Source organism: Seriola dumerili, unplaced genomic scaffold (genome assembly GCF_002260705.1).
Source record: "Seriola dumerili isolate Sdu_G_001 unplaced genomic scaffold, Sdu_1.0 BDQW01000121.1, whole genome shotgun sequence".
Lineage (NCBI taxonomy): Eukaryota > Metazoa > Chordata > Actinopteri > Carangiformes > Carangidae > Seriola > Seriola dumerili.
This window is the reverse complement of record NW_019174376.1, coordinates 526,193-550,278: the sequence shown is the minus strand read 5'-3', so window position 1 is coordinate 550,278 and position 24,086 is coordinate 526,193. Positions and strand designations below refer to the sequence as shown.

Sequence of the window (24,086 nt, the reverse complement as noted above, 5' to 3'; positions counted from 1 at the left end):
AGGAGGCTCTCCTGCCTGGGAGCTAGGCATCACTTCATAGGCTTTTTAAATGTAGTCAACTTAAAAGGAGGATAGAAACAAATGACCTGCTCTCGTTGGACACACGAAAAGACAAAAAGCACTCAGTATATAAATGTTAATGAATGGTTTACTTACTCTGGCCGTACTGGCTGTACTGGTAGCCTGCGGTGACAGGATCCACGCTGTAGCTGGTGGCGCTGTAGGTAGGGGGGCAGTATGACTGGGAGGAAGCCAGGCTGTCCACACTCTTGATGGTGTCAGAGCGCTGGCTGCAGCTGGCTGAGATGGGGTTGGAGCTCTCCAGGCTGCTGTGCAGGGGGGAAATGGAAAAGTCGTGCTGGGGCTGGGAGGGTACGGCGCTGGGGTTACTCAGGATACTCATCACCTGGGGGGTAAAGGGAAACGGAGGATGTTAGAAATTTGGAAAATTGAGGATCAAAGCATTGACAGAGTTGAGGGAGAGCACTTTTTTTTCTCCTGCAAATATAGTGCCATCCTAGCACTTCACGGTAAAGATGCTCGATAGAAATACACCATTTCAACTTTGAAATAGGGAATGGGAAAAACTTCCCCATCGTTTTTTTTTTTTTTTTTTTTAAGAGCAGGGTAAAGGATACAAGGAGGGTGATGAGGTTAAAAAAAGGAGAAAGCGAACAAGAGAGACTGTTTCCATTAGCTGGCGCTGCCAGTAAGTGTTCTGCTGTGGGACAGAAGGGTCCCAGGGTGATAATAGACCCACCATCCGTGCCAGACAGCCCCTGTCCCGGAGCCTGAGGCCTGAGCCTGAGCCTACAGCACAACAAGCACCAAGGGAGTCCCTAATCCCTCGCCCCTAGCCTACCCATCTCATGAATAGTAATGGAGTTGGAACTGGTAAATGATCCCCTCAGATCCCCACACAAAGTAGGCTCCACAAACCTCACTGAGGGGCCCGCTGATACTGCAGGTTGGGGCTCGCCTGAATATTACAGTGTGTATATTATTCATAGTGCATAAAAGCTTCCAATTCAATATTCTAGATTAATGTAATAGCATGTGACATTCGTCAGAAGAAGGTCTCAAAATATGTTAAAATGGAAGAGATTACCTCTAGTGCTACTCCAGTCTGAAGCGCAGCGGCCCTGAACGCTGTGAGGAATTTTGTTTTCTTGTGCTGCGAGTTTCTTTAAATGAAGAAGGGAAAGTGGCGAGTGTGTGTGTGTGTGTGTGTGTGTGTGTGTGTGTGTGTGTGTGTGTGTATGTGTGTGGGAGGGGGTGGTAAAAAAGAGAATTGTCCCACACATGCTTCCCTCCTATTGCAGGGAAACCTTCCTTTCAACATCAGGTTCATGTTGAGTTTCGCTATGCTGCACTGGCCTTTGGCCCCTTGGCTGCTAAACCAATTAGCCCATCATGGAGGTGGTTACACAGGGGTGATACACATGCAGACATATGTTTGAATGCATGCACACACACACACACCCACACACACACACACACACACACACATATGACACAACCATATAGGCAATGCAGGGGCAAGCCAAACAGTGCACAAATGATGCACTAAGCCAAGAATATCCCACAGAGGGAAAATCAACCATATTCTGCAAATTAATCATATCTTTAGAAAAGGCCTCCCAGGAAATTCGAAGCACTCAAATCACATCAGAAACATAAAGGCTGGTTAGTCATTTCCACATGTTAATTCTATCAGTATGGAAACCCCCATCGTCCCCTCCACATCTGCAGACAAAGCATGTGACATGTATCCATAAGAGGGAGATTCATGGCCCTCTTCATGCTGGACACATGTGATGCTCCCTCCCATATGGAGCCGAGCTGCACACTCTGAGGAAGATGAGGAGAGTGAGTCCTGATGGTTTGTGATGGTAGAAAGTGAAAGGGGGGTGGGGTTGGGGGTGGGGGGCTTGTTAAGTGTCCTGAGCGAGACAGCTGGAGGGCAAGAGTCCATTTTAGTCATTGGTTAATTGAAGCTCGATTACATCGCTTCCTTATGAAACAGAATAGCCAACAATTGGCTCGATTACTCTTCATGCTCATAAAAGTTCTTCAAAAGAAAATGACTTCTTATCATTGACGTTGCTGCAGTTTTGCTATTTTAGTGAATTAGGATGGATCGGCCGCTTATGAGTCTGACAAGTGTTGTCATCTGTGAGGATGTAGCTATCCTTCATAAAAAAAAAAAAAAAAAAAAAAAAGAAAGAAAAAGAAAAGAAGAAGAGGATCCTGTCTTAATGATTTAAGGGTTTTCTAGAGGGGAAAAGGTAAACTCTTCTGGAGTTATAAGGTTTTTGTTAGCTGTGTGCAAGTTGTATTTTTTGCTCACACTGCTAAATAAAAATCTGACTTCCAATCCTCCCAATCTGATGAAGGTACAGATAGAAGTGAACTCATCTATAAGGTGCCGGGTCGGATTTGAGTTGAGAGCCACTTCAGCCTCTACACGACTCAAAGCTGTCTGACTAGTTCTTCAGACCACATCTCTTATGTTATCCTTGGGTCAGTTTTAATTGCTACTTTGATGTCGCCATAAAGTTCTTTCAGATCACATTCAAGTGTTACTTTAGCTTAGTCACATTGCTTTAGTCACATTAGCTCGTAAAAAACATTTGCTGCTGGATACCCTCACATACTACACACTATGTAAAATAAAACTTTTATAGATATTAAATTCTGGCATAAAGTGTAGTATTCCTGCTGGTGGTGTTGATTCAAAATCCCCCTCAAACTCCTGGCCAGCATATTTGGGAATAAAGAGCTTTTTCTTACTTACTTACTTTCTTACTTTTTTTCACACATAAAATACACACAGCTAGACATTAAGATGATGTGATTTTGGATCGACCAGGTTGTTGCTGATACAGTATTTTATGCTGTTTCAGTGACTGAGGTCATTTGCACCAGGATGTAGCTCAGATTTCTAAAGTACACATCTCAGTGTAAACACAGGTACATTAAACACGACTTGTAGAGTTAGAGCAGAGGGCATCTTAGAGCAGAGGAAAAAAAATCTTAACTACATTATGTTTCCTAACATACTCTTGTGGAGAAACACTCGTTCCCTGCTTCTCTCCATCCCTCTCTACTTCCCTCCCTCCCTCCCTCCCTCTCCTCTCCTCTCCTCTCCCTCAACCCCTCACCACCTCCCTCTCTTTCCTTGCATACAGCGTCCTCAGCAGCACCAGAGTTCGTTTGTTGTTTGACGTTGTGTGAGTGCTGGTTTGGGAGATAATGCGAGCCAGGACCTAGTTTAAAGGACAATGCTCCAGGGCGTTCCCTGCCTCTCTCACACACCCCTCCCCTCACCCTCTCCTTCTCCTTTTTCCGCTCCCTCTCTACAGATAGATTACTTTATAAATAATAATAAAAAAGTAATTAATTCTCTCAACTTCTGAGCCCTCCAGCCTGTGGCGAAGTGAATGGGGAAGTGTAAATTGATACAATGTGCATCCTTTCAGATAAATAAATAGTGCACTTGAGACACAAAAAGAGGCCCTTTCATACCTCCCTAATTTCTTCAACAGTCAAATTACATTTTTTTTTTGTCTGCGCGAATGTTTGACGAGTTGTTCTTTGTTGGATTTCCTTCCAGAATAAAACAATGAGACAGAGACAGAGCTGAGAGAAACACTGGGAGAGTGAGACAAGAAAAAATAAAAACAAAAAGAAGGGGAACAAAGTCAGTAAAGAAAGAGGATGCAGATGTGCTGCAAGACCACTATTTTTTTTTAAATTGTTGATGTTATTGCACCTCTACTATTTTATTCTAACACCTTGTGCAACACTGAAATACGCAGCACTATGTCTTTTTAAAGTATGGACTTGACGTATCTTAGATCCGTGACTCACAAAAACCATATCGCAACTGTTTGTCCCCATTCAGGTAAGTGACGATAACAACTGGGCACATGAACTCTTGTGTTGGACTAAAACAACACAAATTCACAAATGTAAAGAGGGGAAATGGAGCAGTGAAAATATGAGAGCCTATGGAAAGAGGGTGAGGGGGGGGGGGCAGAAGAGAGAAGAGAAAGTGATATAGACTGAGTGAGAGGAAAAGTGGAGGCTTTGGGAAGTACAAAGACTCCTGTAGGACTGCACTGGCCTGAGGGCTAGCCTGCCTGGAGAGCTGATAGGAGCCCCTTCTGTTCCATTCCCGGCGCCAGCGCCAACACACCCCACTCCACAAATACTCTTAATCTGCGCAAGACTGGATTAGTTCCTCTGTCACCGATAGCTCCCCGTTCTGCCCAAATCAAAATGCCCCCAAGATGTACCTTTAAGTTAGGCAGAGGTCACCGGGGCAGACAGGGAAAAATGAGCACTCCAAATGTCTGTAAGTTATCTGAGTGGTGCAGAATGGCATCTTGCACCTTAGCAGATCTGCCTGGCTGATACTCGCTTCAGCAGAGAGTGATTAAAGATCCACAGTGATGGCACTGAATTTCAGATCAATATTTGAAGGCCAGTCCTGAGGGCGTGATTACAGGAAGAGAATAGTGTTTAATTCTGTGACCCAGGAGTCACACAGATCCTAGCTACTGGAAAGAGTCTGACTTTGAGAACAGCCAAAATATTGAAGATAGACTCTTAACAATATATGTGTATGCAGAGCTAATTCAGATATTTTCTTTGATAACTTGTTAAATAAAAATTTACTTTTCAGTGCCTCAAATCCTTGTTTACAAAATCAGAATCAAATACCTAGTAACCTGAAATAAAACAAAAATGAAAGAGGTAAATAACAAATGAAAATATCAGGGAACCCCCCCCCCCCCCCCGAAGTCAGTCGACTCCTGCTCCCACAACATCCCACCCTTCCCCCATCCCTCACATGAGAGGGCCGGCCCAGCAGGCAGTAAGGCCCCTCATCTGAGCAGACAAAATGACTATTTAAAAATAACAGTGATTGCATAAATTGAATTAAAGCGTTTTGGTCACGGTGGAGGTGGCGCGAGGGGTGGCGTGGGGCCGCAGCAGACAGCCGGGATGGTGGCAGGCAGCAGATGACGGGCTCTGGCCTGCATGCCACCGCGTTAATTGGCTGTGGCACATTAATAAAAACTGAAAAGTGTCTTCCACCATAGGATGAAGAGACAGAAGCAGAATGAGAGGTAGAATGAGAGGAAGGGTTGGGGGTGGTGGGGTTTGGTGCTGGAGGGAGAGAAATGGGCCTTTGAAGAATGTGGTGCATATGGGGGGGGTTGGGGTGGGGTGCTAATTGTGTTCAATTAAGAGGCTGATTGGCACTGACAGAATCTGGGCATTGACAAGTCAGGCACAGATGAGGACGATTAGCGGGCACTGGAACAAGCTGTCACTCCTCACAACATGTTAGCTGTCCTGCGCCTGTGTCTCTTCTCCCTGTGCTCCATCAAGCTGCTCACTCATACAAAGGAAGCTAAAACAAGTAGAAATGGAATAGAATATAAATTTATTTTAGGGTTATCCACACCTCCTCTGTGTCTCTTTGCAAATTTCCATTAAGCTAAATCCTCTCTAGCCCACTTTAGCGCATGCTAGCCTTAGTGTTCAAGAAAGCACAGCTGCACAAGCTGGAGGAAGGTCTCCCCTCCCTCCTAAACATCCCACAGTATAAGCCATAAACTTGGCCCTGCACTAACCAGAGGTTAATATGCCGTCTATTGGACTGCAATTGGAGAACGTGTGGGGAGCAATCCTCTATTCTCTGCTAGTGATATGCTTGAGTAACTATGGGATGGATTCAGCCACTGGGAACAAGAGAGGCCCCTTCAAAGCGCACACACACGCGCACAGACACACAGACAGACAGACACACAGACACACACGCACGCATGCACACACACACACGCGCACACACACACACACACACACACACACACACACACACACACAGAGACTTCAACTCTCCGCACCTTGCACCAACGCCTCTTCTAAATTAAACGGCAGATTTTCTGATTCCAGGAGAGTGGTTTCAGCGAGGCAGGGCCTGTGTGTGTCTGAGGGAGCAGCTCCAGAAGGAAAGCGAGGCGGATCGAGGGAGTGGAGGAGAAAAAGGGGGGAGGAGGAGGAGGAGGAGGAGGAGGAGGAGGAGAGGGGTGGGGGTTGTTTGCTAAAAACAGCAGGGGCCAGGTCTAGTGAAAAATGTCAGGTCAAATTGTTCTTGACAGTGTTAATATCTGCACCTCATAGCCATAATTACATGTAAATAAATAGTGAAATAGCTCTCAGCTGGAGACTGAGAAGGGAGAGCTGCTGCATGAGACAACCAGCTGAGGACCCAACCACCTCCCATATTCTCATCTTATTGTCAGGAGGAAGAAAAGAGGAGAGAGAAAGAGACACGTGAAATGAAGCATGCCGGCAGGAGATACTCATATTTTCTTTTTCTTTTTTTTTTTTCTTTTTTTTTTTTTCTTACAAAGGGCAAGAAAACTGTGAGTGTTGAATCAACTTTGCTAAAGGGTCATGAATATGAGTCTATGAGTGAATGAGAGGGTAAGTGGAGAGAGTCAAGAAGCAGTGAGGGACATGCAGGGAGAGACAGAGGGGAAGGAGGGACAGGATGAGAAAACGTGGGTGAGAAGAGAAAAAGTCAGAGAGAGTATTAATCACAGCTATGCACCTGTCAGAGTGGCATCTGGAACTAACGGGAACCACATGCAGCTAGACAGCATCCCAAACCTCCGGCTAGCAGGGCAGGTTCACAGCAAACCAGTCCTCCGTCTTCCCCAGCCGTCCCATAACCCTCTGCACCCTGACCCTTGACCCCGTAGAGAAGGGTCACCCAGCGTATGCCTCACAGACACTTCACCTGCCCAGCAGCCTGCTATTACAAGTAGCTATTATTATCATTATTATTATTACTATAATAATGATAATAATAATTATTATTATTATTAGTTTTATTATTATTATTAGTTTTATTATTATTATTATCATTATTATTTCAGGCGAGTCACCTTCAAATTGTGTGTGTATGAGGCTGGAAATCTCCGCAGATGAGCATGTGACACACTGTATGCCTGTGTGTAATAGGTATTTTAGATAGGATCGATGTCTGTGCCTATACTTTAATAAAGGCAGTACCACTCTCCACCTTATAGGCATTTCAACTGCGTGGGACACACAGCATGTGAATCAGTCTCAGTCATTTTCCTCCTTAAATCCCCATCTTCTAGGATTTACTGAAATTCATATTGGCTGCCTCTGCAAGATAAATGTAAATCACATTCCCTTATATTTACTATTTATCAGGATGCAGCAGCTCACTTTCAGCAGGAAATATCTCTCACCCGCACACAAACACCCTTGCATTTAAATAGCATTTTTATTGTCCGCCATAGCCTTTCATCTGGGCGTAGGGAGAAGAGCTGCCTCTCCAGGGGAGAGAGTTGGAGCAGGAGAGGAAGGTGGGGAGAGAGAAAGAGAGAGAGAGACAGAGAGAGAGCAAAGCACTATTGGCAAGGCATCATGGGATGACAAAAAGCCAAATGGAGGGAAGGAAGGTTGGTAGGTGAAAAATAGATGATGAATACACAAAGCTCCGACCAAAAATATTTTGGAATGAAAAGGAAAATGGCTTCACATGGGTGCTCGAGAGACCTAAAAGATGAAGCGAGCAACAAATGGCTCAGGTATAAAGAAGGGTAGCAAACTGCAGCACTGTCTCAGCTACTTGCAAATTGAGGTCTGTAAAGCGGCAGCTATGACCACGATGCTGCTCTACAAGTGGCACAAGGTTTCGAGTTTAGACTGAAAAAAATAAGTGCTGTTAGTTACATCATCATAAAAGCTTCGCAGGAATATAACTGTCTGCAAACTGCAGAGACAAACCAAGATGCATGAGCATATGGAGGAGGAAGGCCGACGCAACACAACAACCACGGTGTGTGCAGAGGTTCATTTCTGGTGCCACAGATGGAGAATCTTTCCTCAGAGTTCAAAAGTGTTGCAAAACAACAGCAAACACTAATAATCTGTTCAGAAACAGTATAGCCAGTGGATATGATTTACAGTCCCTGGATTTTCTTGGCAGCTGCCAACAGCAGGTCTCTTTTTTCTGAAAGCCTCTTACATCTTTTTTTATACTTGCCAAATTGAAACAGTATTTGTTTTAATGGGAGTTCTAATTAACCAGTATGTATTCCCCCTCTTGCACTGCGAGTGGCTGAGCTATGAATGCAGGCTATGTGCTCATCCCCTTTGATTTGTTGTCAGTGGAGCCTGCCAGCTGACACAGTGCCCGGTGAGAGGCTTAATGCCCAAGTTTTAATAATGTGGGGGACTACATGAATCTCCCCCTCTCATTGGTATTCAGGTGCAGAATGTCTTGTTAGAAGTCAGGGAGGGAGGCGGAATGAAGCCAGAGCTCCAGATTGTTCCGTACATTTTCCCCTCTCCATTTTTTTTTTTTTTTTTTTTTTTTTTTTGGAAACAGCAGAGCTTGCTTCTTAAAAATAATTCATCCCGTTTTTAAAAGAAGCGTCTGCGCTAGCTAATGGAAGAGCAGCAGCACAGTTTGGAGTCTCCCCTGGCTTATCTCTCTCAGACAGTTGTGGGGAGTCGCTGGTGAGCATGGTGTCAGCGTGCGTGGTACGGTGCAGCGCCGCGCGGGCAGGCAGGCCTGGGGACACAGATCAAAGGGAGGCAGGGGTGAGAGCCGCTCTGCCTCTGATCCCGTGTACGTGTGTGTGTGTGTGTGTGTGTGTGTGTGTGTAGGCGCCCAGCCCACTCACACAGCCCAAAGGCCCTCCTCAGATACACATACACACACACACATCCTTGTCATTCCAAAACACACAACACTTTCATAAAACTGCAAAACAGAAAAAAAGTTCCTCACAAAACTTTGCGAACTTCCTTCATCAAAAACGGCAATAAAATCTCTCTATCCACCATACCTATAGAGTTCACTGACTTCCAGCTGTTTCTATCATGTTGAATCATCTGCAGACACCGTACAACATCACTGCATGCATTCAACAGTGCATTTCCCAAATTCGGCCGGCGAGAGAAATGCTTTTTGTTCTTTTTATTCCCTGTTGTCATTTCTAGAAATTTCTCTGAGGAGTGAAACCCAAGCTCTGCCACTGAGCTCCTCTTGCTATGGCTTCAGCTCTCCAGTGCAGTTCAGTTGTTTTCTTTCCTCTCCCAGCAGGTGTCCCTGTCATGCAGTAATGAGGAATTCAGCCCAAATGTCTCCCCACAAATGCCATGTACATGAACACCGCTTCAAAGAATCATTTGAAAAGTATCTAAAATGCTCTTTTCAGCTTCATATATCAAAATATACAATGTTCCTGAGAGATGACTGTGTCTTGGCTGTCAAAGCGCAAAGACCTCTTCAGTGAAAACATTGCTGTCTGTCCAAAACAAATATTTTTTATTTGTTTTGCAAGATTCAAATTTGAAGCATCGTGACATAGGGGTGAAAACACGGGCCTATTTCAAGTGAAATATGAAAAATGAAATATACCAAAATGAAAAAGGCAGACATCAGCTTAAATCCTCAGGTGAAGATGGCTGAAAAAATACTGGAATGCCTGTCCTCCGTGCCCTTGCCTTTCCTTCTTTCTAACACCTGCTGTGCCACTAAATGAAACAAGACCAACAACAAAACACACTTCTGGTTTCATACCTTTTGCCCAGCCATGCACAGCTTCAGTCTCACCACCTCTAATACACTGCACTCCCTCAACCAGCCAAACACGCTGTACATCCCACAATGACAGCAACCAGTTTGAGAGTGGATAGCTTTTCCACCGCCTGTAATGGGAAAATGTGTGCTGTCGGGATAGGTTATGGGATTGGGATGGACGCGAGCTCCTGTCGGGACTGCTGAACGCTGCAGGATTCCATTACAGACTTGGCACCTCGCCACCACAGCCCATTTACTGGGAATCAGAGAATTTTTGTCAATCTTTACAGCAACCGCTAGGCCATCAATGCCAGACACTTGAAGAAATCGCTCACACATACCAATGCACAAGCATATCTCCTGCAAACAGATGCTGTCTGTAACTTACAATATCAAATTCTCATTTCCATCTCGATAGAGAGTCTGTTTGTGTTCCTTTTTTTTCACATTACAGTGGAGGGAAAACAGGAGAGGGAAAAACATGCTGTAAATCATAAAAAAATAAACTGCAAGGTGTCGAATGTGTTTTGATAATTTTCCAAAGTTGAAACTGATTCGCTGTTTGAGTAAAAATGTGTTTAAATGCAAGCAAAGACAAAGCAAGGTCTGGCCTGGACAAGGTGAAGTGAATGCTTATTGTGTAAGTTTCCTGTGTTGTGGATAGCTGCATGTTTGTGAAGTGACAGAGAGAGGGAGAGAGAGAGAGAGAGAGATGGAGAGAAGGAGATAGAGAGGCTGCCCAGCCCAGCAGGACCCTGCACCACAGAGTGAACTCTGATTCTGCTGTCAGTGGGAACATTCATCTCCATGCTGAGAGACTGATAGGAATGCCACACAGCATTCTGCATGCATTCAATACATTTCAATTCTGTGCAGTGCAAACATGGTGTGACACATCAAAACATCCACACCACATGCATGTGCCCCCCACAAAAAAAATAAAAAAAAATAAAAATAAAAATAAATGAAAATAAATAAATGACTTAAAAAAATAATAAACTGCATTTCAGGTGGGTTTCGATAAAGACTTTCATCAAACCCACTTGATAGAGTAATTGAATACTGAAAATCCATGCTGTACAGTTGCCCAAAGGCTCCTGTTCTAATCCTCACTATGACAGGAAATGTTTAATATCCCAACACATTCTTGAATGCCTGTGCAGAGAGGGAAAGAAAGCGACAGTGCACCCCATGCCAGTATTAGAGAGAGCCATTAATGAAAAAAAAAAAAAAAAAAACGACTCCATGTTCCTGGTGTTTTTGTGCAGGTTTGCAGTGAGAGCATTAGCAGTTAAAGCCCCTGTGCCACGATTAACAATCAAACACGCTGTGAGCCTCCATGTTATCCTCCGTCGCTCCAGCAGGAGAGAAAATCTCTTTTTTGTCACAAAATCCTTAATTCTTTCTTCTCTGAAGAAAGAGGGTAATACCAAGAATGTTTCCAATCTGCTTTGAGAAATATTTGAAGAAAAAAAAAAAAAAAACTCCCAATAAAACACGTGTGAACGACGGGGTAATTGTGGACAAATGCAGCATTGAAATTCATTTTCAACTCTTTACACACCATTTCAATCTTATTTTCTGCCTGTTAACCACATCTTGTTGGTGAGGGTGGGCAAGACTGGCCAGTATTGATGGGTAATTGTGTATAATTCACTCCGTACACATGATGTGCATCAATACAAATCATTTTTCATTCTGTGCTACTTAAAGCTCACCCTTACCATAAAGTCGCATTTAAATGCTCATTAAGGGAGGTGTCCAAAGAGGTTAACATGTGAAATCTAGTGCTTAGCAGTAAACGGAGCGCACAAACCTGCACATACAGTATCACACATTAAGATGGCACAGAGATCATAGATATTTTTGGGTCTTGCACAGATTTAAACAAGAATTAGGAAATCTAGGAACCTAAGAAGGAGTGTATGAGAGCAGGTGAAGTGACCAGCAGGAGCGGAAAAAACGCAACACCCTCGTCATTCTGTACATTGAGCTGCCTGGAAATCATACAGTGAAGACAAGAAGAAAATCACACATAGCACTGGAGTCTTCCAGCTGCAGACAATTACGTGAAGAAGATTATGGGTCTACATTTATAAGCTTTAGCTAATTATTTCATCTGCATGTGTTCTCACTGCACAGCGCAAGGATTTAGATGTCCCAGGAAAGTCGAAAAACCGCTGTTTGGAGCAGCTTGAGTACTTGCGGTACTATCAAGATGAATTTTAATTTGTTGATGTTAATCCAATTGTTTTACAAATGTAGCAATTTAGAATAGCTAGAATAAATCCAGGGCTTTGGAAGGCGAACATAAAAGCCCACACTGGCAGTTATTTTGCTGAACATGCTGTTTCAGAATTTTAATTTCAGTCAAATACAATTACATATTCTGAACAGTGAGAGGAGGAGGAGGAGGAGGTGGAGGAGGAAGAATGTGAACACTACCTATAGGGGAATAGATGTGGTAATGTGGACTGACCTGTGGGGAGAGCCCGTTGCCAACAGGGTTCATGTGGTTGCTGGATGCTGAAGGGCTCATGAAAGTATCAGAGTAGCTGGAGAAGCTGTGGCGATTGGACGACAGGCCATAAGCAGAGCTGCTGTCAGCACTCAGACCTCCCTGGTGCATGGAGGATGGAGGCAGGGGCTGGGGTCTGTGCAATGTACTGCTGCCCTCTGACAGCGAAAAAAAAAACAACACAAAAAGTGCACAGGTAAGAACAAATCCAAGAAAATGTGCTTAGAAATAAAAACAGGAGACAAATGTAAGTTCAGGAGGTCAGAAGTCAACCATTAAATGTCCTTCCCTCAAATTCTTTTACCAATTTATAGTCATGTTTATACATTAAAGGTGTTGCAAAGGACACATATGAAGTGAAGGCTTGTTTCTGTCCCACTGTGACAAAGCTGTGATTGTAAAGATAATTACTTGCTGTATGGTTCTTATGTGCAGCAAACGCTTCATATATAATTAGAATGTTATTAACATGAACATATGGATGTCATACCCCAAATAAACAGCACTAATGTGATCTACTAAAATTAGATTAAACTCGGAGCATACTGTATGTTTCAGATGGAACTCTTTTGTGTCGCCTTACCCTGCGATAGCGTGGTGCTGGGGTAGCTGGACTCCGGTAGCTGGTATGTGGGTAAAGTTGGCATGCCTGTAGGTGGGAATCCTCCAGGAAGCAGGTGGTTGAAGGCCGCTAGTTGATTGGCCCCGGCCTGTTTACGCCACCGAGCTCGTCTGTTGCTGAACCACACCTACAGAAGAAATTAAAGTCTTATAAAACACACAATTTCACAGTTGAAATTCTTTGTTGTTTTTTTTTTTTAAACTCATTTTCAGCTTTGAATGTTGAACTCCTGCAGGTTTCAAATTGGTTTTGTTTTATCTTGCATTCACTAAAACTCAATTTATGCTTGTGCAGTGAGCATTTGACTGCAGAGGACCCTCTGCAGAGTCGGCTGGCTCCTGCCACCTGTGATTAATCTGCCGGTTAATGTGAGTGGTGGTGCTGGTGGTAGCTGAGAGTCAGCAGTCCCTGTGGGAGCTGCCATAGAGAGCTCAGTGGTCTGTCCCTGTTGTTCTTAAGTGGTTGAAGCTGTGATCTGTGTAAACAGGCTGCCCTAAGCCTCCTTCAGAGGGAAGAAGTCATTTAAAGGTCAGAGGTAGGCCACCAGTCTCCACATCACACACCTAAGCTATGTTTGTGAAACTATTAGAGGCTTTGAGAGAGGCCATCACTTCTCTGGAGATACAGAGAAACATCAACTGTTATGTTACAACCGTGCTGCTTTAATGTGGTTGTTTTAAAGCTTTAAAAGTCAGTTTGAAGAAAGTGTTTTAACTTTAGAGTCGAGACACAGAATTCTAAGGCTGCAAACAGCAAAATGCTCGCAAAATGAGCAGCACTAAAGCGCAGACACACAATGTCAATTGCCTGAATGAAAGGGGGAAAAATAGGACTCTTTTGAACCGCAAAGATTTACACATTTTAAAAAGGCTTCTGCTTCAACAAAACACGAATATAATCAGGGCCTTTTGAAAAGAGCCAGCAACCTGTTCCATTTAACCAAGACAAGGCCCAGGCTTCACTGTGTGCTAAGGGTTGAAGGACATTGATCTATGCCTCGCACAGGCAATTCATCAGAGTTTAATACACTGTCAGCGCAGTTCATCTACTGTTGTGTTTCAAACGGCCCGGGCTATTGTGAGAACACATGAAAGAGGGGGACAAAAGCCCCTCCATACGCCACGGAGAACAGTGGGCACAAAGAGGGGGCGTCCCTTTTAAACAGGTCTTAAAGAGGGACACTTTCAAGGGGACTTACACAGCGACATACTCACTGCTTTTCGGGGGCTGCCTCTTTTTTTGTACACACAAACATACATATAAACTCGTATAGGCCTACAAGGGATCTCAGCCCAACAGAGATCTTAATTTGAATGTGGTTCTTTTCCCACACAGTCACTGCCTCTGCAAAAGACCCAGTGATTTTTTTTTGCTTATAGTTAGGTTTAGTTGTGAGAGCTTCCTAGAAAGAAAATGGGATGCAACAGGCGACGACTGTGTCTGGCGAACCTCAATTATGCAACTGGAAAACCAACAGGAAAATTTTATCTCAAGCCCAATCGCCTCTAAAGACCCCGTCTGAGTCGCTCAATCAGATATTCCAAAACAAATGTGGTGTGTGGCTCCAGTGAAATTTCTGCTATTGGGATGTAGTGGAGCGTGGTCCAAGGTCTGAACTAAGCTCCTACTGGGCCAGACAAACAGCTGCCTGGCCCAGGGGAGGGGGCACGGGGGGCACACCCCTTCCTTCCACACACTCCCCCTCACCCCACCCCACAGTGCCACTTCACCTCCGACCTCATCCACTCACCCCACCCTTCTTTTATGTTCACTTTCACTTCCTTCCCCCTTTGTCATCCAAGCTTAGGAAGGAGGTGTTCCATCATGGCAGACACAAAACACTTAAACGGGGAAGTCGTTTTTTTTTTATTTTTGCTCTCAGTACATATATTCATTTGTAGCTGCTTTACCAGGCATTTCCTTTGCAAAAGTAATGGTGCTTCTCACTGTAGATTTAATGTAAATTTGGATATTTTTGCTAATAAAATCCATCATAATTATTGAGCTTATTTTCACCTTCATGCAATTGAAATTTGAAAAAGTCTTGGGTGAGACCAGGAAAGACCAAAAATGTGTCCCTCAGCTGTCAGTGCGTCACTTCTTTCAGCCAGTAATTGTAAAACTACTGGAAAGATGTTTCCCTTCTGATCTGACACTGCCTCTTTGAAAAGTTTTTATACCACTAAAATGTTTTGCAAATTACATTTTTGTGAGGAAATTGGTGATTGAATTATGTTCTCTAGCAACCCTTTTTTCCAGTGAAGGAAGTGGTAGTTTTTCGGTAGCATGAAAGTTGTTGGGAGGGTTATGGGCACAGGACACCAGAGACACGGGACCAAAACCTGTCTCATCTGAGGTTAGATTTAGGCAAAACAAAGTTTCAGTATTAAATCAATACCACGATGACCAAGTGCTGTGAGTGGCTAAGCATAACTATAAATAAGTTAAATCATGTTTTAGTGTCTACAAGCAGACACTGCAGGGAAGACAAATTAAACAAGTTTTCATTCAGCGTTCGGCTGATACCTTGAGTACCAACGTTTTGTTTTGTTTCTTGCAAAACGTATTTGCTGTTAAAATTTATTTGAGACAATCTCTTCCATCCCTTCAAATTCTCCTAATTTACAGGAACTGGCAGAACTTCTTAGTCTTTGAACAGGCTATGTGAATACACTAAATCTACTTAAAGCAGCTCTACTGAGTTATTGTGCACAAATGCAGATGCAATGTGTCAACTTTAACGCTGTATATACTGTATAAATGGGACAAGAGAGGAGCATGTGTCACCGACTGAGTGCTTTCTCCAACAATCATCAGGCTGTCAGCACAGACTGGGATAAACATGTGCACAAGTGGCGACACACATGCGCACAAGTGCCCATACGCCATCACAAACATGCATACATTGCGAGCACACACTTGCACATAAACACGTGCGCTCTCACACAAACTCACACACAGCCTGAAGCTGAGGATTTGAGGCTCCGCTCTGGAACCTGATCACAAAGTCACCTTGGACCACAGATTCTCCTCTGCTTTCCCCACAATCCGGTTTAATTCTCTGCAGCACAGAGAGCTGCAGCGCTCCTCCATGTCTCCCTCTCTACCTACAAATGTGCAGCCGAATTCATGTGGCTCACTTCTGTCTCGTTGTCACGGACTAAAAGGCTTCCCCGCATCCAGTGCACTTGGACGCATCTGCACCGCATCTCTGAATCATTGTGGAGAAAGTTTTGGGAGGGAATGGGGGATAGAAGAGCAGTAACCCATCTTAGAAGTCAAGCTTAGCTCCTGCTTGTGAAACAAAAGAGGAAGACTTGAAGGAAGACACAGCTGGAGGAGGACAAAGGGTGAAGGTTGCTCTACAGCACAACCAGAAGAGGGTTTAGATGCAAACCTCAAACCTGCAATCGGATAACAAACCTGCAACCACAACATTCAGTACAATTCAGTACAGTGACACATTTTAGTCTCCAGTTCAAGTTTGGCTGCTTGCATCGGTTCATTGTTGTTAATCTCCCATTCACTCTCAGCCAAAAGAATCGATTCCTAGCGATCTAGAGGCATTTTGCCTTTTTCTTATCGCTGATCAGTGATAATACACGCTCCAAACATTGTAAACGCGTGACACTGCACTGCAGTAAAAACCTCTCTATGTTGCTTCTCTTAAATAGGATCACTTATATTTCAGAATTCCCCGTTCAGACAATCCTCCATGAATTATTTTGTCAAAGACAAGTACTGAATGTGTGACGCCTTTCAGGAGCCAATTTGCAACATTCGGTAGATGAATACCGAGAGCCGAGATAATGACAAAACAAAATGTGCTGCTGACTTCATATCCACAAAAACACAGAGGGGTGATGCAACCAGCCTCAACATACAAATCCTCCTCTGTCTCATACCACGCAATACCCCCCCCCATCCTCCCTCCCTCCTTCACACCTCCTCCTTCTCCTCTCTCCTTCCCCTCTTCTTTCCCCTCTCTCTCTCTCTCTCTCTCTCTCTCTCTCTGATTCCCTCCCTGCTTGCCTTCCAGACTGGCACTATGCTAATTAAAGTAGCTAGGAGTGTGAATTTGAGAGGAGAGTGGGATTAGCTTGATAAGTATCAGGAGTACAGAAGCACTGTACCAAAGTCATTTAAATTCTAATAATAAGAAACTGTTAGAACATTCACACTGATGCATTGCAACAATTTCTCCCCTACAATCTACACAAATCCTATTTATTCCTTTATGAAACATAAACCCATACTGGCGGGAATACAGTTGCCTGTTGGGTTTGGTTGTCACCACTCAGCTCCATTGTGATTTTCTCTCTTGCCGCTGGTACTTGACTGATATTTTAACAATCGGGAAACTGTGTATTACCTCTTGATATCTCCCTATGGGATTATATTTTTACTAGCTAAGTTGAAAACTGGTTTAAAAGCACCAGCATGAGTGTGAATTTGGCTGTACTGGTCTTTTGCAGAAAACTATGACGGCCAGTTCAGACTCCACATAGGTGTTTTTCCTGTGCTCATCCCATACATCAACACGCCAGCACAAGCCACAGATAAAGAGAGAAACTTTTAACCAAATTGATTTGCACGCTTTGTAAAAAGCAATGCTTATACCTTATTAGATTCCACTAACTATAATAGCTACATGCAGAATGTTTATTGGTAATGAAAGAGGATCTATGTGACAGATGTGGTAAAGCGAGCTGGCGGCGGCATGATGAGCCTCAGCCGAGACTCAGGAGTCCGACTCTTTAAAAACTTCAGTCTAAATAGACGAGAATGTAATTTGCTTCTTCTGTGATCGTTGATTTACAGCGGTCTGCTGCCTATTGCCTGCACATACCCCCGCACGCCCCCCCACCCCCCTCCCTTTCTCCTCAGTGCTACCCCCACCTGGTCCACTCCTCAGAGGGAGCGGACACAAATGCTGCTCTCTTCTCTAATAGCTCATGGAATGGCTTTGCCGCCTGCTCCTGTTAAAACTGAGGGGCTATCAGATGGAAAGTGGCAGCGCACACTGCATCAGCAGAGCATATACTGAAGGTAGACTTGGCAGTATCCCCTCCCACTGAGACAGCCTGGAACTAATTGCTGAGAGATATGGATCATATCCCACAATTTGTCAGTTGGGGTGATAAAACCATTGCGAGGCTCGTGCTGGTGAAGGAGCGCTGGTAGCTCTGCTGAAAGGGGCAGTGGGGCTGATAAAGATGGATGGTGAAAGGGTCTTAAAATGGCAGGCGAGGGCACACACAAGGGAGTTAGCTCTGTTTATGAGTTTAGGTTGTGAGTCAGCGCTAAGCCAAACACTCATCACTTCCACAAGAATCTAGCAGTTTAATTTACAACACAGCTCTGGGCTGTGACGGTTGAGAGCCACTGCAGCCATGTTTGCACCCCACCAGTGCACTTTACCTCTGCACCCAACCTGAAAAAAAGAAAAACGACTTTCCACATTATCACCATGTTTAATGACAAACGGGTAGCAGTGAACCATGACCGTGGACACAAATTCAAGCTAAAATATGAGTGTGTGAGACCCCTCCAACACCCCCTGCCCATAGTTTCTTTCTCAGCCCCAAACACCGATTAGTCTCTGAGCGACATCTGGAAGATGCGTCATTGCAGCTGTGCTGGAGAAGCTTTGCTCTCAGGCCAAAGGGTCTCTTCTCTCCTGCCCTGTGATGGGCCATTTGGGCACCTATGTGAAAGTCCAGCTGGTGGACATTTTCAGAACGCTGTGATACAAACGACACACACATGCACACACCAGAAAATTCACATTTAAACAAAAAATTTCCACATTTCGTTTATCTTTATTATCTAAATGTACATTAAGAGGGTTAAATGTTGAAATGTTTTCCAGATATTTCAGTAGTTTAAGAACTTGCAATACATTTTTGAGAAATGCTTTGACACATCTATCTATAAGACTCATTAACTCACAGCTGCAGACCCATATCCTCTCACAAACACGCTCACCAAACTGCAGCGCAGCTTTGGGCATTATTTATTTTGGCTACCAGCGCCTATTTCTTTGTAACCTTCTCAGAAAATTAAGTTTGACTTGACCTTTTGAGACGTTCAAAGCCTTTAAGAATTAGATTATGAAGAAAACAGCATTAACAAATTATAGCCATGACTCAAATTCCTCAGGTTTTCACATGACATCATTTAAGTCTATTATCTAACAGCAAAGAGACAGCAGTCACTCCATGTTTTTCTTTCTTCTCTTGCTTTCATGTTCAGATATTTTTGTACGTCTCCATAAATAGGCCTACATGCCAGCTAATACAGGCATGGATTATTCTTTCAACATCAAGTGTTACTGTCCTCTATGATGACTATGAATTGCACTAGAATGATGCATTTGTATATGGCATTTACCATCAAAAAATTTGGTTTGTGCAATTGTGCAGCTAAATTAAACCATATTAGGAAAGTTGGAACTCAATCTGCAAAATGGAATATTGAATTTACTTCTAAATGAATATTATCAGAATGTGTTTGAGTTGATTTTCCATACAGATTATTGATGTAGCTTTCAGTTCTCCCACCTCTTGTCCACATTTCCCTCTTATGCAAACACACACACTCACACAAAAAAAACTAATAAATTGCCATATAACAGACAAGAGATAAATTTCTCCTCCCTTGAGTGAGGCATTAAACACTCAGACATATAGGACATCCTTGCGTGTTGGGGGGCTTCAAGATGGACAAAGACATGTGTGGAATCAGTTACCCCAACTGCATGTTTGTAGTGTGATGAACAGTTAGCATGCGGTGAGGAGTTTGTGGGGGTTCAGAGGGAGTGTGAACGACTGTGGTAAGAGGAGAGCGGTGCCCCAGAGCTTTTTTTTTTTTTTTTTTTTTTTTACAAGCAGTTGATTGATTAATGTTGTTGTCGGGGCATAGGTTCCCTAGAGAGGATGAGGAACCCTGTGTGATATGTGGAGGGTTTTACAAGCAGCGGCAAGCTTGAAAGTGATGGGATGAGATCCTGGCCAAAGGCCGAAATGAGAAATCCATCAGGAATGCATTCCCTTTCTCTCTTCTTCTCTTTTTTTTCTCCCTCTCTCAGTCTTTGGAGGAACAGCTGTTGCTGTAACTCTACTGTACATAGCTTCCTTCAATCTTACGTACGGCCGCAGGGGCACCCAGGCTGTCAGACAGATTCCTGGGACTGAGGTGTGAAGATGGGGAGTATCCCTGTCAAAGCACTCAAACATAAAGGCTAACGGTAAGCAGCAAACTGCCTTATATGCACCGCGCAATATGGAAAGAAGGGTTAACATCTTCCTGACAGATGGATATATCATTTCTGTAGGTAAAAGAGGAGCAATACTATTATTTTCACAAGGAACACCGAGTGAGTGTGAGTTCAGTCAGGTGTCATGCTTTTTAGAGGTGTTTAGGGGAATTACAGTATGTGCTGTTCATGTAGCGCGGAGCCCCGTGAGGCCTGGACAAAGTGTAATAGTGTGTGAGCCTCTACAACAAGCCGCATGCTACATTAGAAGCCAGATATTTGTCTCGGTGATTCTCAGGACTGAGCTACTACGGCCCATTGATGTTGACAGGTGGAGTCTTTAAAGTTTGCAAAGCTAATGTCCAATTACACATGTGTTTAAAGGATTGGTACAACCAAAGTATTACGAAATATTTCCTCACTTACCTCTAGCAGTGTCTAGGGATGTGGATAGTTTTGTCTGCATTCTGAGATATTCAACTCTGAGATTTATGGAGGTAAATGTAATTTTGTTAGTGGTGTTTACAAAATTGAAGGGAAAAAAAATGTATTGGCGGTTTTTTAGATCACTGTCCCAGTTACTCCACATATTCCACAGATCTTATAGTAGTTCCAATAAAAACTGAATATTCAGATGTTCCAGAGCATTAAGTTCAGCCTCTGGAAAACCATGTTGCTATTTAAATTTTTTAATTTTTAAATATCAAATCCTCCCTTTGTCCCTAATTTTTCATTTTTCATCTATAAACATGAACAAACTAAGAAAAAACTTTCTGCCTGGCAGGGTCCCACAAGAGGCAAGTCAGAAAATGTGTTTTCATGCAGGTCTGTTACAGAACAATGTGTGTACTCATCCATCTGTGTTTCCTAGCACTCTTCTGTGTTTCTGACCTGTACTCTCGCCTCTGTGAGTTTTGTCCTCTGAGCCAGCTCCTCTCTGGTGTAGATGTCTGGGTAATGTGTCCTTTCAAAAGCCTTCTCCAGCTCCTCCAGCTGCTCAGCAGTGAAGGTGGTGCGACTGCGCCTCTGCTTCCTCTTCAGGGGCAAGTCAGGCTCCGAATCTACATCTGAACCATCATCTGTGCGGTTACCTGAGGTGAGAAGAAAGGGACAGAGGGCCATCTGTGTGTGATCATGGAATGAAAACAAGTTAAGGAGTCTTTTGTGTGAATTAACTGAGGGGTGTTTGTAGAAAATAGCATCAAATGTGAACTGAAACTGATCATAAACTAGCTCTAACAGCATTATCTGCATTTTGGAGTCTCTTTTGTTGTTGAAGAGCGAGGGACTGGCAACATAGAGGATTCAAATGACAGCTTCTCCTCTCTCAGTATACAACTGGGAGAATATTATCTTAATCTGTGGATATTTATTTAATATAGAAGAGGCCCTGATACACAATCCTGCCTCTGAAAGGGGCCCCAGAGGCTGTGAAGGCAGAGGGCTGAGGGGGAGTGGGGGTGTTCGTGGGTAGAGGGGTTAATCTGCACAGGCCACCTTGCTGCTCCTCACCCTGCTTTTCTCTCTCATTGGCCCAGGGCACACTGCTCATACACAGCGCAGCCAAAGTGTATAAAATAGAACACAATATCACACCGAAACCATTCAGTCCCATGTGTTTCCATCTGCTGTCATTAAATGAATTAGAACATATTTTACATTACTTTTTAGGCATTCAACTAAGCTGAATTTTTGCTCGAGGAATATAGATACAGCACAAAGCTGTACAATCCAGGCCGACAGGGAAATTTTTGACAGCAAATACGCATTACCATTGCACATTACCGTTATAACTGAATTTAGAAAATTGCATCATTTTCACCTCCTCTGCATGTCTATTCAAACTACATGGCCCTTTTCATTTCATGTCATAAAATTCACATTTTCATAATTTCCTCATTGAGACATTGACAAGGCGGCGTGATGTGCCAGTGTTGCTCCAGGCCTAGTTGGATTGCATCATGCACAGTCCAGAAAGTGTGGGAGAGGGAAAATAAAGGGAGATATTGAAGAAGAGGGTGTATGAAGAGATTTCTGCTTCTGACAGTGGCCCTTTGCTATTCAGCTCAAATGAAAACTATAATGCTCACCTGAATGTCTCGCCTGAGTGAGTTCCTGCCGTCTAATTCGTTGTTTTACCGCTCTGATGTCTGTTTAAAGCTCACTCCAGTCAAATCTTTCAACATAAGTGGACAAAAGAATACTCAAACCTAGCCTCCAAATAACAACTGTGAGAACAAAAGAGCAACAGAGCTGGCGGAGTCTCAAGGCCAGCTCCAGAGTTTAATTAAACAAGGAATTATGGGATTATATGGAGACTATCATTACAGGCCACTCCATGAGTCTTCTACGAACATTTTTTGTCCCCCTGAGCTCATGCTCAATGATTCTCTGTGGATTACATGTGGCCGCAGGACATGAGGCCGCATTCATTAAATCAATTCTTCAGTCTTATCCTTTTTAATAAAGATTGATTCTTGAAGCACAAGCTCACTCCGCTGCAGAACACCCTTGAACATACAAAGTTGAATATGTACATACACCGCATATCCCTTTGTTGGTTTTCATGAGGATGCGTATATCCATTTGCCCAGTAACTTGCCATGACGACACTTGAGACCAGCCCAGCAGTGTACAGATCACTTTCCAAAGTCACCTCTGTGTCCTACAGGGAGACGTGGGGGCCAGAATCGGCTTCATACTCAAGGGGCCCTGAGAAAGACACTGAAGTCTTCTCCTCCTCAAATTATTTTCATTTCCTCTCCTTTGTTTGAGGTGCTTTCACAGACTTTATTTTGCAAGTAAACCGCTGTGGCAATCTGTGTCACATTTAGCATGCTATCAGGCTAATGACTGATAAACCTCAACAGACAATGGCTTGTACTGCTGCTCTCAATTAAGCCCCACAGAGCCAACACATCTGCTCTTGTACATGAACCAGAAGCACAAGGTCAACAGCCCTGCCTGTAATGAGTGAGAGAAAATGGAAAATGGCACACGCTGCATGAGGCCAACTGGGAATGGGGTTGGATGTAAAACTCATCTATATGCTGACTACATTTGGTGAGTAGAAGATAGAAAACATCTAAAAACACATGGCTGCCATGTAAGACAGTGCCTGACAGATTCCTGGTTAATATATAGCAGTGTTACAATAAAGGACTAGTCCCTCCATAGACAGCAGAAACAGGTCTGAGTACATGTCAGTACGCACAAGCAGCAAAACAACCACTTTTCAGTCTGTTTTCTGGACAAAAAAACCCCCACAATTTCAGGCAGCTGTTTTCCCTCTCACTCATGTTCCAAATGTTAACAATCAGGGACAAAATAAGCAAATGTGCAAACAAAATCCCCGCAGGGCTGTCGAGGTCAGTCCCTCAATGGTCCGATCGGCACAAAAAGGTACACTCTGATTAGGGCCTTTGCATAATATGACAGCTGTAATTTCCATTCAAAGGTTCATGGGATATTGATAAACCCACTCATGCCTTGTCTCATTAGTTATCATCCAATTAGAATCTAATTATGTGCCATCCAGTGGGCATGATTACTGCCGTGTTCTCTCCTCCAGGGGCCCTCTGAGGTTTTGCACTGATATTGATTTAAAATTGTGCCCATGATAAATAAGAATTAAGCAGGTTTACACATTGCTTTGTCTAGGTAAGTGCTTGATTAAGATTGAAGATAACACCAGCTATTGTTTCAGTAAAAACTACCTTAACCTGAATTGTAATGAATGTCATGACTTATGAAAGAGATGACTTCAATACAGGAATTGAAGAGGATAAATCACTGACCTTTAATGCAACTGTTTTAAAGGGTGATCACCTTCAAGGGCTGATGCTAATCTCTGCTAACTAAGATAACAGTTTCGCCCTGAATGCACGGTACATACGAACTGTATACTATATAAACTATAAAGTAACTGTTGTAGTATACAGGTTTGCAGTGCTTACGCAGTCAGACGCCAATCAAATTACAACTTTATAATTCACCTTCCAATAAAGCCTTACAAAGACAAAGCAAATTTTTTTTTAAGTGT

At 43.5% G+C, this 24,086-nt stretch overlaps 1 protein-coding gene across 3 annotated transcripts in view; it reads right to left on the bottom strand.

The window, feature by feature from the left end:
- Positions 1-24,086, bottom strand: part of pax7 (paired box 7) — a 60,849-nt gene that overhangs the window by 17,144 nt on the left and 19,619 nt on the right. For 2 of the 3 annotated variants that reach the window (XM_022748236.1, XM_022748237.1), the window contains exons 5-8: positions 20,936-21,135; positions 12,748-12,913; positions 12,126-12,322; positions 157-406 (exon numbers count right to left, since the gene is read on the bottom strand). In XM_022748236.1, the coding sequence (XP_022603957.1) occupies positions 157-406; positions 12,126-12,322; positions 12,748-12,913; positions 20,936-21,135 (813 nt within the window). The remainder of the gene's footprint in view (positions 1-156; positions 407-12,125; positions 12,323-12,747; positions 12,914-20,935; positions 21,136-24,086) is intronic. The other variant, XM_022748238.1, reaches the window with a different exon arrangement.